The sequence below is a fragment of the Saccostrea echinata genome, unplaced genomic scaffold, assembly GCF_033153115.1.
Source record: "Saccostrea echinata isolate AGI-Se365-2 ecotype Australia unplaced genomic scaffold, CSIRO_AGI_Sech_v1 ptg000045l, whole genome shotgun sequence".
Classification (NCBI taxonomy): Eukaryota; Metazoa; Mollusca; class Bivalvia; order Ostreida; family Ostreidae; genus Saccostrea; species Saccostrea echinata.
In genome coordinates this window covers 1,427,754-1,443,303 of record NW_026889794.1, presented here as the reverse complement: position 1 = coordinate 1,443,303, position 15,550 = coordinate 1,427,754, and the positions used below count along the sequence as shown (strand labels likewise).

Below are 15,550 nucleotides of genomic sequence, written 5' to 3'. Positions count from 1 at the left end.
TGATGCAATTTTTTGTATATAGCCCATTGGGGAAGGGATGGAAAGGGTCTGGTCAATTTTTCTATGAGAAAGTACTAATTGATACATGTAATAAAAAGAGAGAGAAGGAGAGAGCATTTTACTGTCCGCTAATCGCACCCTTATATTAAATTGTATCCTAAAATTAATTTAAAAATGAATAAATAACTTAATATAAATAATGAATGATTAAAAATGACGATATCAAATATGAAATCAATCAAAACTGTGACACAAATGGAACGTCTGTCTATATAAGACCCATTGGCCAACCAGTGTTACTACAGAATGAAACATTTAGAATGGTGTTTTTTCTTTAATTTTAACAGAAAGTGCACAACAATGCAAGTAGCAGTATACCTATAAGCAGATAGACAATCCGTCCAGTTAGTCACGATTATTATTGTTTCATTTGGGTATATACCAAAAATATTCACTTAGCAGAAATCACTAAAATATATATTGAAATTAATATTTTTAAAAAATTGGTACAATAATCGTACCATATTCATTCCATGCTAATGTGCAAAGTACTGATCCATCACGTTGCTTTAAAAAGTTTCAATATACATGTAAGAAACATTTGATTCAAGTATGTTTTGGTCAACAAACTTTAAGACCCCCAGCCCAGGAAAAAAGGGGGGTTACTAAGCTCGGTGAATTATTTAAAACATAATATCGATATACCGAATTATATTTACTTTGAGCCCAACTATTAATTATTTGAAATCAATTAATAGGAATATCAAGTTAGTGATACAAATCAAATTCTCTTTTACGTTTATTATTTTTTTCTTTTTTCCTCAGCTTTCTGATACATCTCTCTAAAATATATTTCTTAAAATGATTAAGTAATATTTTTGAAATTGTCAACAATCTCGATTTTAATTAACATGTTTAGAAATATTTATTTGTAGTTATACAATAGAAAGAATGAAATTGATCTTAAGCGCATTTTCAACCATAACAACGTCCGTATGGTTCATTGAATTTAGTTGACAAATATTTAAGATCCTTTTAATTTTAAATTCGCGCCTTTTTTTACTCTAGGAAAGACAGGGCAAAGTTCACATGGTCACTTCGTATTTTCCAACTTCACGTGAATAAAAGATAGACACCTGCAAAAATGATCTATCGTTTCTAAACTAGCTTGAGCTACTAACACAGCAATTAATGCCAGGGTTCTAATTACCCCGCTAACGCCTTCATACCAGACACCACGTGCTGCGATAATATAGTAGGAACGAGCATTGCATCACATTACTAAGAAAACAGAAACACAACGTGTGAAATCTTTGAAAAGAAGTTTTAACCATTGGCTTGTTTGAAAATGTATCATTTAAGGCTGAACAATGTTTTCGATAAACATTTTAATTTAAAAATAAAAGTGATAAAAATAAAAGATTTCATGTGCTAGTAAATATGTACGCATACACCATAACTCAAGTCCTTCAGGATTGCAATACATTCAACTCATTCATACTTGCATAGAAAGTTTGAATGTTACATGTAAATGCATGCATAATACAAGTAGGTTCAACAGGAAGGGAGGAGATGGAGACCCAAACTGGGCTTTAAACATCATTCTATCTGAAATTCTCAGTGCATATACACAAATTATATATAAAGTGTGTATGAAGACAAGTATCTTCCTAGTCCCTACCAAGCATCAAATCAAATATTAAACTTCACGCATACTTTAAAATGTTTTTTTTTGAGAAAATATTAAATGTTCTATTGGAATCTTTAAAAAAAAAACAACATTTGGTCTAGTGCTTTATAGTTGTTTCAACCCAACCCCCCTCTCTCTCTCTCTTGGGGGGGGGGGCAGATTTTCAAACTTATCTTTCTTTTAGGCATCATTTATAAATAAAAAAAAAACCCAGTTATTTGTCATTTGCGGATCCGGGAATTTTTTTTCCAGGTAAATAAATTGCCCATACCTAAAGAAATACCAGGGGTGTAGTATGGTATGACATGGCAGTTATTTTAAGTCCTTTTTTGTAAGATAAACAACTTCCTTACCATTTACATAGTGTTTCCTGGAAAGGGGAGAGGGTGAAGTATAATTTTTTGTTACGTTACAAAGATATTTTCCGACTCTGAAAATCCCAGGGGCGGGGCTTTGACGCCACCCTCTTTAGATCCGCGCATATATGTAATAATTTTCTTTTCTTCCCTTCTCTACAGTATGTAGTAATTGAGTTTGGAATATAATAGTTTGCCCCCCCCCCCCCCCAAAAAAAAAAAAAACCCTCAGAAAGTTATATCATGAATAAAAAAAAAAGTGTCATATAAAAGTATTTATATGTTTTGTGTATATTTGTAATTCGGCCGTTGAAAACTTTATTAATGCCAAAAAACACTATAAAATTACATTATTAAAATCAGGGTGTATCTTTATTAATCTTAAACTGTGAATCAAAATGATTCTCTTTAGGATTTTTATGCAATTTAGCACTCAAGTGTTATGTTGTCCAGAGTATTTACGTCTCAAGCTTCGACCGCACAGCGGGGTTGTGTTGGAATGGTCATTTATCTCTGTATTATGAACCGCATTTGCTCATTTAACTCTTAGCTACAGTGCAAACTGGATATTTAACAAAATATGGATGGAAAATGGACAATTTCTGACAATTGCGTCATTAAGCATGTTGGGAATGGTAAAGAAAGATATCCTGTAAGAAATGTGAAGCCAGGACAATTTATCAATCGCATTGATGTGAGTATTTATTTTTGATTTACAACTGAGATTTATGTTAGTTTAAAAACTCACTAACAACATTATATATCACTTAGAACGAAGTAGTGATTGTAAGCTTAAGTCGTATTCATTAGCATTTCGCGTTTTCTTGTGAATGTATTACTTGCATATGAATAATTTCATTCATTGATAGTTAGAATTATTTCAATTTAAATTCGATTTTTTTATAAATTTGAAAATCTTGGAACCCGCTCCTGCAGGTGTGTAAAAGCATCATCACTATCGTACATTCAGCACACCGGAAATGTTCATGATTCTGCTAAATTTAAAAAAAAGTTTACTCATATTTTATCATCTCATAAAAAAATTAGTCCATGTCCTATGCAAAAATGCCCGAATTGAAGAGGAAAATTCAGGAACTATTTTGCGTCAGCCATGTTTTGACGTGAACCAGGCATACTGTAAATTAAGGTCTTTCGTCTTCTGTATAAGACTTCATTGTTATTCCTTGTTATTCCTGATATCAGAGAAAAATTAATAATTTTTTAAACCAATCAGATCTCTCAAAATCAATTTTCTTCTAGACAATACCTTATATAACTTGAGTGAGAAGTGGAGGGGGGGGGGGATTTTTCTACGAATACTTTCTTTCTTTGGAACAATCCTAGAGCTTATGGTTCAGTTTGGGGTGACATACGCTATTGCTTGCAATAGCAGATTTTCTAGTTGTTATTGTTATTTTATTTATATGGAAAAGATATGTGACGAAGACAAATTCATACTTCATACATGTACTTTTCAGACTTTAGTATGATTACAGCATCTTAAAATTTAGCAGATTAATAATTTATATGATTTTATTAATTTATTAGCTCACCTTAGCTGAAAGCTCAAGTGAGTTATTCTTATCATCCGTTGTCCGGCGTCCGTCCGTCTAGCTGTCCATCTGTAAACTTTTCACATTCTTATTCTCAAAACCATTGGAACAATTTTAATCAACATTGGTACCAAGTAAAGTCATGTTTCAAGGGGAGATGATTTAGCAAAGGCAAAAAATAGGGTAGGGTCATCAAAAATCTTCTTTTCAAGAACCACTACGCCAGAAAAGATGAAAGTTGTGTGAAAACTTCATGAGGTACATGTATAGAGTAAATTCTAAATTGTTCAAATCATGGCTCCTGTGGGTTGAGAGGGGTCAAAGTTTTTAATTGAAATATACAGGGAAAATTCATAGAAATCCACTTGTCCAGAAGAGGTGAAATTTATGTAAAAATATCCCATAGTTATTGTAGAGTCTAAATTGTTCAAATTTTGGGTGGGGTCTAAATAGAGGGATCAAAGATTTAAATTTAAATATATATAGGGAAAATTTTTATGTTTTTTTTTTTTCAAAAAACACTGGGCCAGAAGAGACAGAGCTTGTGTAAAAGCTTTCTAAATTCTAATTTGCTTAAATCATGGGTTGAGTGGGGCCACAAAAGGATACAACGTTTTACATAGAAATAAATAGAAAAAAGAAATCTTTAAAAATCTTCTAAAAAATACTGGGCCTATAGAGATAAAACCGTTACATGTACAAGTATATTCTAGCTAATTTGTTCAAGTCATGGCCCCCAGGGAGGGGTTGGGACCACAACAGAAAAGCTTTAAAAAAGATTTTTCTGAAGACCACTTATCCAAAGGGACGAGCCTTTCACAAAAAAAGCTTCCTGAGATAGTGAGGATTCTTAATTATTTTAAATCATGCATAGTTCCTGGGGTAGGTTCTGTTGCTAGAGAAGTCCGAGATCAAAGATTTATATGGGCTTTGAAAACCTTCTCCTGTACCATTCATATGCAAACCTTTTAAAGATGAATGGATTCATGGGTTTTTTTTTCAATCATACCCATATTATGAAATTTTACAGCAATTGGGAAATTTATAACTTCATAAACTATCAGGTAGATTTCAGCTCGTGTAAGTAATCCAGGTTTCACTGTTTCAGTACTTTTAGAATTTAATCAGCACTATAGTATTTATTTATTATATTTTACTTCAGATTATCCTTGAGACTAACGAGACAATGACTCTAAATTTAAAGGATCTTTACTCCGAAGAGGGAAATATAACCGATTCAATACGTTCATCTCGCTCAAAGTTTATGGACTGGATCAATGAAACAAAGGTAAACAGTTTTTAATGAATGCATTATATATATATATATATATATATATATATATATATATATATATATATATATATATATATATATATATATATATATATATATATATATATATATATATATATTAGGGATGTCAACGAATAGTCGACTATTCGACTATCAGTCGAATAGACCGACGATCGAATAATGAATCGACATTCGAATATTATCATAATTAAATAAATGCATTAAAAGAGTGATAACGTGATGGAATTCTCATCACAGAATTGAGATACCGTCTTTCCCCAAAAACAGTCGGTAAGATGATTTTCCTCATAAAAAAACGGTTGATTTTCCATGTAGGTATAGAAAGTACAGTTATTATAAGTGCTTCACTTCTGCCGCGTACTGCGGGTATTATTTATCAGTAACTACCTGTGTTGTTTTTGTAATTAATTACCCACCAATTTACTAGGCTTTGTTTATAAAATTATTAAGTGGACTTGACCTTATACCATGTATAAATTATTTTTTGTTATTTTAAGATTGCTCAAACGCAAGGAAGAAACCATAGCTGTGACATGTTTTGACACTACCATAATTATTAAAACAATTCGCTTACATTTTAAACTGTATAAGAACATTTTGATAGCCAGAGCAAACAATAATCGAATAAGGAGTATATAACTGTTTAACAATTTCACAGGCACTTGACGTGCGGATAGTGTACATGTGAGATTACCCCCCCCCCCCAATTTATTTCATAATAAGCTTTAAAAAATATCTCCTGGCAATTAACTGACTGCACGTACAGACCGATTTATAAATTCTATTGACGGGGAAATCATACATTTTGGAGAATAAGGTTTCGAAACTCAAATAATTAAGCTATCCACGCGTTACGTTGCATAAATGTTGATGGTACTTTCTAAATAGATTTAAGTAAAAAGGGTTTCTGGGGTATAAATACATCATGTACCAGAGAAGTTTGAAATACAACTTTATTTTCAGAAAATGTTCCGAATATATTCAATTATCGTTCGAATAATGCAATCGAATAATCGACTAAGGAAAATAAATATTTTGACATCCATAATATATATATATATATATATATATATATATATATATATATATATATATATATATATATATATATATATATATATATATATATATATATATATATATATAAAATAAGAGAGAGATTTCACTTTCCATAATAAAAAATGAAAAATCATGTTAAAAAAAATTAAAAATTATCAAATAAGGACAATTGTTTTTGATTTACATGTTGACTATTACATAATATTACATTATAGATGAAAACTACAGTGGATAGTGAAAAGCTAAGAAGCAGCTCCTCAAAGAAAATTGAACAACCAGGAAGCAGCTCAAGAGTGGAGATTGAACAACCAGGAAGTAGCTCAAGAGTGGAGATTGAACAACCAGGAAACAGCTCAACAGTGGAGATTGAACAACCAGGAAGCAGCTCAACAGTGGAGATTGAACAACCAGGAAGCAGCTCAACAGTGGAGATTGAACAACCAGGAAGCAGCTCAACAGTGGAGATTGAACAACCAGGAAGCAACTCAAGAATGGAGATTAAACAACCAGGAAGCAGCTCAATAGTGGAGATTAAACAACCAGGAAGCGACTCAACAATGGAGAATGAACAGACAAGAAGCAGCTTAATAATGACGGAAAAGTATAAGAGTAGTTCGGCAGAGAAGAAAAAGCCAGAAAGTAACTGCTCGGTGTCGGCGAATGACAAGCCTGAAAATGGAGATGATGATGGTGTCAGAAATAAATCAGTTGATAAAGATGTCTTGAAAAAATTGTTATTTGGTACGTAATACAAATGGTATAAATGTCGCACTTTAGGGTTTCTCCTTGTGTTTTATATATATAGTTTATATTTATAAATATACTAAATGTTGATTACATCTTTCGTAGGCTCCCGAATTCCAGTTCATCTCTCCAATCTTATTTCCCCGTCAGACGAGAGCCTGGTCAGATCATTGGATGATGAACACTTAGAAAAAATATACACACAGATCAAAAAGTCTCATGGACATTACACTACATTAATTGGTGTAGTTAAAACAGAGATAGAGAACCCCGAAGTCCTTCGAAATCCAAATGTAGCAGAAATTGAAATAATTGGAGGGAATCACACAAGGAAAGTTTTACAACGACTTCTACAGGAAGGAATCTTAGATGATGATTATTGTGCCCTTGTTGACGTTTATGAAAATTTAACTACAGCCCAGATTCTCCATCTTGGATTCATGCATAATGAAATACATGAGTCCTCCAGAAAAATGACATTCAAAGAGAAGGTTCTTCTCTTTAGGAAACTCAGATTTGGGGTCCTTGCGGAGGAGGAAAATACACGGAAAGGCGCCATATTGTGGAGAGGCCGTGTGGCAACCGTGACAAATAAAACAGTAAGTTACACAAAATGTTGAATGATGAAAAAAAACTGTTGACATCGTCGGATACTAACAAGTGATCTCTTTTACTTATCACATGTAAGATTGTAAAATAATAAGCTATTTTAAAATCTCCGATCGACTATTATAAATGTTGTATGAGCGATATATTTGCATTTAAAATGTAAAAAAAAGTAATTGTTTGTGATTCCTTAATTTCAGAGGAACGAAGTCAAGAATGCTTATAAAGTGCATTTAAATCTGGCATCACAGGACAAAGAAGTTTGGGAATGCATAGAAAAAGTTTTTCAAGCCTGCAAATGTGGCAGTGTCAAAGGATTAAAATCAAGTGATGAGTTAAGCCAATACGACTTCCTCCACTTCTCCAAAGTAAAGGAGGTTGAGGAGAGGAAACAGCTTCTCCTTAAACTAGCAGAAGGAAGTATAGACGTAGCAGAGTTCAGAGAGAATACAAGGTAATTATGTCCATTATGGTTTCTATGCAAGCTTCTCTTACTCTATGCGGTGATATAATTGTACTACCGGTATTGCTTTCTGGATCTAACGGACATTGTTTTCAAAAATATTGCAGAAAATGGATTTTGAAGATAAATATTAAGAAAACAAAGGTTTTGATAATAAGTAAATGATAGAAAAAAGAAAACCTGAATTTAAATACGACGAACAGCTTATTGAAGTTGTAAATGAAATCAATTATTTAGGTATTTTATTTAGCGCATCGGGCTCATTCAAAGAAGCAAAACAGAAACAAGTTGACAAAGCAAATAGAGTAATATTCGAAATTTTTAAGAAGTTCCGCTCACATAATCTATCAGTGCGGTGTCAGTGCGATCTGTTTGATAAAATTGTTCTGCCTATATTGCTGTACGGACGTGAGGTATGGAGATTTTCGAACAATGCAATGGTAGACAGAGTACATATAAAATTTTGTGTATTACTTTTTGACCTTAAACAATCTACTCCGGATTGTATGGTTATATGGTGAACTCGGTCGACATCCCATCACAGGTACTTGTGGGATATTTTTGTGTGGAACGATTATTTTGGGGTTTTCACGATTTTTTCCTTTGGTACACATGATGAATAAGTGTAATAAATATAATTTGTGAAGAAAATGTCCAACAATCCTCGGGGTTGAATTTCGAGGGGGGGGGGGGGTCCTGTCCACAAGTACCTGTGCATCCCATGTTTATTGAAATACAAACTCGTATTATTTCATATTGGTGCAAACTTAAACTTGGAAAAGAAACAAGAATATCAAGTCTACTGTTCAAATAAAGTGATATCGTAAATCAAAAGACGACAAAGATTGCTTAGATAAATAATGTCTTGAATATTTAAAACAGTTGTGGACTTTCAAATATTTGGCAAAATCAGACTTCTAATCCAAAGTGGTTGAGATCAAAAGTTAAACTTACTTAACTTGATTAATTTAAATAAAAATGAAATTCGGATGTTCAAAATTTATCAAAGACTCTAAATTACAGAATATACAAAGACGAACTAAGATTTGAAAACTACTTAGATATTCTATCCCGAAAAGATGTCATTAATTTCTGCAAATTTCGTACTTGTTATCATTATTTACCGATTCAAAGTGGAGGCTGGCTAAATGAACCAAGAGAAACTAAATTACGTAAGAAACGTCACTTAAAAAAATAGGCGATGAATTCCTTTACATATTTAACTATACGTCAGTAATTCACGAAAGAAATAAATGTTTATCGCAAAAACAATTACGGTTTAAACATACAATTACATTTGGAGAAATAATGAATTCAGAAAAAACAGTCCTTTTTAAGAAAACTGTACATTTATTTAGAAAAAAAAAAATATATGCTATAATTTGTTATTTGTCACCATTGTTTACATTTGTGTCTCTGTATACCATGTATACAATTATGAAGTTGTGAAAAGAGTAATAAATTCAGTTCAGGACATTCCTCTTCAAATTAACATAATTTTTAACTTTTTTACTTGTATATATGTTCTTTCCATAAAAATTTTGATGTTGCCTTGTTTTTTTTAGAAAACAACGTGCACTAAAGGGCAAGAAGAGCATCGCCACGGTAGAGAAAACAAAAACACCCGAAAAGACTCAAGCATCTGAATTTAGGTATATATATATGCTTTGAGTTGTATTTCAAGTTGTTTATTATTTCTTATTGGATTTATACTTATTGATAAACAGGTTTAATTAAAAAAATGATAAGGGAAATAAATATTTTTTAATCAAATGCAATAATAAGTATGGGGTGGATAAGGAGTTTGAGGAGAGTATAACCGAATACACATGCAACTTTTTTATTTTGAAAATTATTTTTAAAAGTCTTTTCTTTATATATATATATATATATATATATATATATATATATATATATATATATATATATATATATATATATATATATATATATATATATATATATATATATTTTGCTCAGTGATAATAATGATGGTCATTTAGGGTCCTTTAATATCCTCTTTTAATGGAATTCGTATAATGCATCCTGTTACATGTGCAAAATTCAACTCCTCTTTCTAAAAAAAAAAAAAAAGCTTATAGTAATTTATTCAAATATGATTTAGAGAGACTGAGGAACATTTCCACACAGAAGAAATAAGGGAGCAAGAAGACAGTATTTCGGAAAGTGACGAAAAGAGGTATTTAAAGAACTATATAGATCTTTTCAGTGCATATATATTTAGCAAAATATTCCCTGATGCACAGTGTTAGTACGTTCTTGCATTATTAATATCTGTACTTTTAGGAATTTAGAAGAAATAGAGGCATTAAAGATGAAAGCAAATGACCTCCGAGAACAACTCAAGAACGTTAAGGAGAAAAACAGAAGAATGGAGGAGAAGCTTGCACTCAATAGCAAGCTATTATCTGAGGTAACTATTAACGATCATTTCTTTGATACCTCGTAAAAAGAATCAGACCCAAAGCACATATACACACAGAAAATTTTACAACAATTAATAAAAATATTCCTAGATTAAAAAAGAGTATTTTTAAAAAGTTTATATGACAAAATATCTTATAAGATAACATTTTACAGTCACGAAAGTTTAGGGATTTATCTCAAATATTGTTATTAAATTTTTATATCGCATTTTTGCTGAATTCAAAATATAATAAACTAATAAGCTTTCAACATCTTTTTAAGTATGCGGATCACGATATGCTAGAAAAAAAAACCCTAAATACGACGGCTAGAGATTTTGTTTTTAAATCCATACACGGTGCAATAACTGAAATCCAGGCACATGCAATTTGAATATTCAAAAATCATGTAAAGTATTTGTGCTCCTTAGGATCATCGAAGTGAAATATATTTGTACATAGACATGTAGAAATATTTTTCCTTTTTAATGAAACAGCAGGAAAAGGAAATTGAGAGCCTGAGAGGGAAAACTAAGGAGCAAGAAAAGGAAATTTTGCACCTTAAGGTAATGCATTGTACATTATAAATTATTAAACTGTTGAGAAAGAAATAAAAAAAAAACCCATGAAAATCAGTATTTTTCGGTGGGAGAGATTAAAACATCTCGATACACGTATAGTTGTCCGGTGAAGAAGAGACGATATTGTCTTGATTGAATTATATGCAAATAAAACCAATTTAGTAAATTACATTTATTTTTTTTTTCTTACTTTAAATTAATATGCACATGCCTTAAACACTCCAAAGATGATGAAAAAGAAGAAATCTTAACAATTAATTATTTCAAGAATTAACTTAGAGAACTTTATATTTATACTTTGTAATGAATATTTTAACATTTATGCTTTGTAAGGAATATTTTAACATTTATACTTTGTAATGAATATTTTAACATTTATACTTGTAATGAATATTATTATTGGTTCGTTTGTATATCTTGAATTAAGAACTATGTATAGAAATTCCGATAGACCGGGTTTTTCTAAATTAAAACATTAAAATATCGGATAGACCTGTAATTTCTAGCAATACACTAGGGAAGTATTGTTACGTGTAAAAATGAATACGATTTGCTAGTGAATGTAATTTAAACAAATCAAAATTCTTTTCTAGTTAGGATCTTATAATTTAAGTCAGGGAATACTCGGAATGACTGATGGCGGTACTTTCTAATAGTATTTGTTTCTTTACGTTTGGCAATCGCTATTTTAAAAATACATGTATATATATTGTTATGAATAAAGCTTTGTAGAAAATAAAGCTTTGCTTATGTACTTTATGTAATTATTTTTCTGTTAAGAAATCAGAAGAGTACTATCAAATAGAGATACAGAGAGAGAAAGAGAGGCGCTCACTAGCTGAAGATGCTGCAACAAGAGCTCGGGCAAAGCTAACAGAAAAACCAGTAAGTTAAAAAAGTGAAACCACTTAATTTTACAAAAAAATAATATAGGCATACTTGACGTACAATCTGAAGGAACCATCAGTACAAAACATATATGGTTTAGACTCGTGATAACGATTTAGTCAGCTGATCACAGCGGTACAGACTTTCTGTTCATAGGAAAATGTTACATTCACATTTGGAATGGTGTACTGAACCAAAATTTATCTATTTTAAAACTTTTCAACCACTAAGTGCACTGGACTGGTAATGCATGCTACTCGGCTCTTATCACTTTACAGATAATGACAAAGAAGCAACGCATTTATACAATGCTTTTTTTGGGAGGTGGAGTGGGGGTACTATTTTATTGTCTCAAGGTATTCTCGCCATTTTATAAATAAATGTTTGTTCGTTTCTTTGAATTAAAATGCGCACAAATTACGTTTCAAAATTTAGGACAAATGACCCAGAAATAACAAATTGTTAGAAAGGCTTGATTTAAAATTTAAAAGTATACACAAAATGACTCATCTATCCATGTTTCAAGTTTCAAGTGAATTTTAGGAAATGGAAACACACTTAAAAAAAATAAGGAACATAATACATCATAGGAGTGCTAAAATTTGTTAAAATTTTATTCTAAAGTTCCTAAAAGTTTTCACGTTTTAAGTGTGCCCAGAATTCTTCCAAATGTCAATCAAAAGCGCTCTCGTTCTTTATTAAGACATTTTTGTTAAACTTATGTGGAAATATCGTAAGGTAGAGTGCATTCAAGTTTGTCCAAATCATGATCTTCGGCGGTAAGGTGGGGCACAATGGCAGATCAAATTTCGATATTCTTCGTATTTATGTGAAAGCATCCTCAGGCTGTGTAAATAGAAAAATAAAAAATAAATTGTTCAAGTCATGACCTCAAAGGGTAGGGAGGGACCACAATGGATGATCAAAATCTTACATAGAAATCTGTGCAAAAATATCATCTTTTCTAGAACAACAAATTCCTGATTAATTAAATTTATATGGAAGCATTTTCAGGTAATGTAGGTTCAAGTTTGTTCAATGGTGATCCTCTGTGGTAGAGAGGGGGCACAGTAGGGGTTTTACAAAGGAATGGTCGCCCGCGTGGCGCAGTGGTTAGAGCGTCTGCTCTAGAGTCGCGAAGTAAGGAGTTGATCCTTACGTCGCGGGTTCGAATCCCACTGTGGAACGCGGAGACCGGTCCTTCGGATGAGACCGTATAAACCGAGGTCCCGTGTCGCAGTAGGTGCTTGCACGATAAAGATCCTTCACTGCTCCGGAAGTGCCGAGCATAGGACAAAAATTTACAGCTCTCCACCGGCAAGTGGTGGCGTCTCCATATGAGTGAAAAATTCTCGAGAGGGACGTTAAACAACATACAAACAAACAAAGGAATGTTTTGGAAAAATAATGAAAATCTTCTTTTTAAGAACAACAAAACCACAATTAGTCATTTTTATTCTGAAGCACCCTAGGGTAGTGTAAAATAAAGATTGTTTAAATCATGCTCCCAATTTATATTTAAACTTTTTATAACTGAACTGATTTCTGCTTTTTCCTGGCCAAAGTCCTCTGGGCGGTGTGGCCAATGGACCTGTTGTTTATAAATCAGAATCAACTGATTTAGATTACTTACACCTGAAATGCTGTATAAATATACATGTTATAACCAATTTAGCTAAAAAAATGTATTTCGTAATTAAGGAAAATGTATTATTTTTTCCTTGCAGGAAAACAAGAAGACGACCAAAACCACTAAAGAGGAAAATAAACCGGAGGTATGCTTTAAATTATATTGCAAGTTTCCTTAAGTTAATGTATGATTTATGAATTCGTTTAGAATTCAAATTCAAATTTGCTTTTTGCAGACTACATCACAAAAAAGGAAAATATTCACTAAGAGGCCCTGGGACTATGAATCGGCCGAATCTGTAAGTTTCGCATTACTTTTAAGGTTTTGTATGGAATAAAAATGACATAGGATACATCTTGAAGAATCTAGAATTTGAAACATCAAACTACATGTATTCAATATTCAAGAAGGAAGTTTGATAACTACCCAATTAATAATACCCGGTAAAACAGTTTACGTTTCATAACTGTAATGATCAGCCTCTTGAAAATTATTTGTTAATGCAGTTGTCTTGTCAGAAATATCTTCATAACACTTCTATAAGCATTTACATTTGAAAATGAAACATAAGTGGCCACAATGTAACAGCTTTAAAAATAATAATGCAGCCACCATCAATTTAAAGGCTTCAAGAAGACAAGATGATGGCCTTATATTGTCCTTCATTTGACTAATAAATACATTTCAGGTTCTTATAAAACATTTACATATTTGTAAGTTGCAAGTTTGAAAATTTGACAACTTTTTTTTTACATGGACATGAGTAACAAACAAGCATCATTTTGAACACCTAACACTATATACACTTAGAGTAAGTAAGCATTCAGAAAGGAGTCTTGAGAAAGGATTCAATATAAAATTGAATTGATTCTTTCCAGGAGGACATGAAAAAGCTTAAACAGAAGGACGACAAAGAAGAAAACATTCAGGTAGATTTGTTTTTATTTTGATAGAGCAGTATATATATATATATATAAATATATATCTATCTATCTATCTATCTATCTATATATATATATATCTATATGGGCTGAAGTTAAAGTTAGTCCGACTTATTAAAAAAAAATAAATTTCTCTGCTTCCAAGAATATATTGAAGTCAAACTTTTAACATGAATATAATAGATATTTGGTTTTCAAACAAAATTTTGATATTCATGGTGCATGCTACACGAAGAAAGTTCTACGTCGTGATAAGTCTTTTTTTCTGTTAGATAAACTGTGTACTCTGAGTGTTTAACCATTGACTAAATTCATTCAAAAGGGGGAAAGGGGGATCGATTGGTTATTGATTGAAAATTAATACAATTTATAAATTAAAGAAACAATCTTTAAGAAATCAATACTTTATGAGACATCTGTATACATGAAATCAGAGTTAAAAAAAGATCAATGCGTCTTTACTTACATGCACATAGTAAATATTTCTGTTTGACAGTTGTAGTTTCGGCAGGTAGATCAAAAATGATCACCAGTAAATCTGTGTTTGATATTTTAATGATAGGTTAACTGTGGAATTGTCAGATATATCAACGATATATACCTGGGACATTTTGAATCGGCTGAGAAGTTTGTCTTCTGTAAAGCGCCAATTACGCAATTCAACTATGAGGAGAAAACATTCAAAGACATTCACATCACAGAAAAGTCTGTGGAATTAAATTCTAGAGATTGTCAACAGGTCTTGACAGAAGATGTTATAACATCTTTTAAAGGGTCGATTGATAACAAGGGAAAAATTGTGAAAAGTATTACAGAGAACGAAATTGAAAAAGTTATGAAATCTTTTCTAAAATTGTAACAAAGTATGTTGTGCCAGGTTTTGAAAATTCGATTTTTTTTAATTCATTTTTCATAGAAACGTTGAAGCTTTTATAGTAAAAAATATTAAATTCACCATTTAAAGACTCTAGAATATTAAAAACAAATATCTGAATTGTATGTGTATTTTGCCGAAGCTTTTTGTTGGTTTTATATTTGTAATAATTTTTTTTTCAATCGGACTGGCACTATAGAATTAAACTTGTTTACCATAATTGTTAAATCTGCAGTACAGTGTAAAAATGTCTCGCCTTACAATAATTGTATATACATGTACATGTTGCTTTTTATCAGTATGTTTCTCTATACTTTTATTATTATTTTTAACTCAAATTGTATTAAGCATTCTTCACAATATCTTTTCACAAATTTTCATGGAATGTTAGTTCATATTCTAATTTTTTTGTTTATATAAACAA

At 31.4% G+C, this 15,550-nt stretch overlaps 1 protein-coding gene across 1 annotated transcript; it reads left to right on the top strand.

Moving 5' to 3' along the window:
- Positions 1-4,785: 4,785 nt before the first annotated feature.
- LOC133201612 (uncharacterized) lies at positions 4,786-15,111 on the top strand. The gene is made up of 13 exons (XM_061337406.1): positions 4,786-4,887; positions 6,189-6,714; positions 6,823-7,316; positions 7,524-7,777; positions 9,352-9,438; positions 9,912-9,986; positions 10,094-10,220; positions 10,710-10,778; positions 11,574-11,678; positions 13,409-13,456; positions 13,547-13,609; positions 14,190-14,240; positions 14,815-15,111. Exons 1-13 carry the CDS (start codon positions 4,786-4,788, stop codon positions 15,109-15,111), a joined length of 2,298 nt encoding a protein of 765 aa, XP_061193390.1.
- Positions 15,112-15,550: the final 439 nt, after the last annotated feature.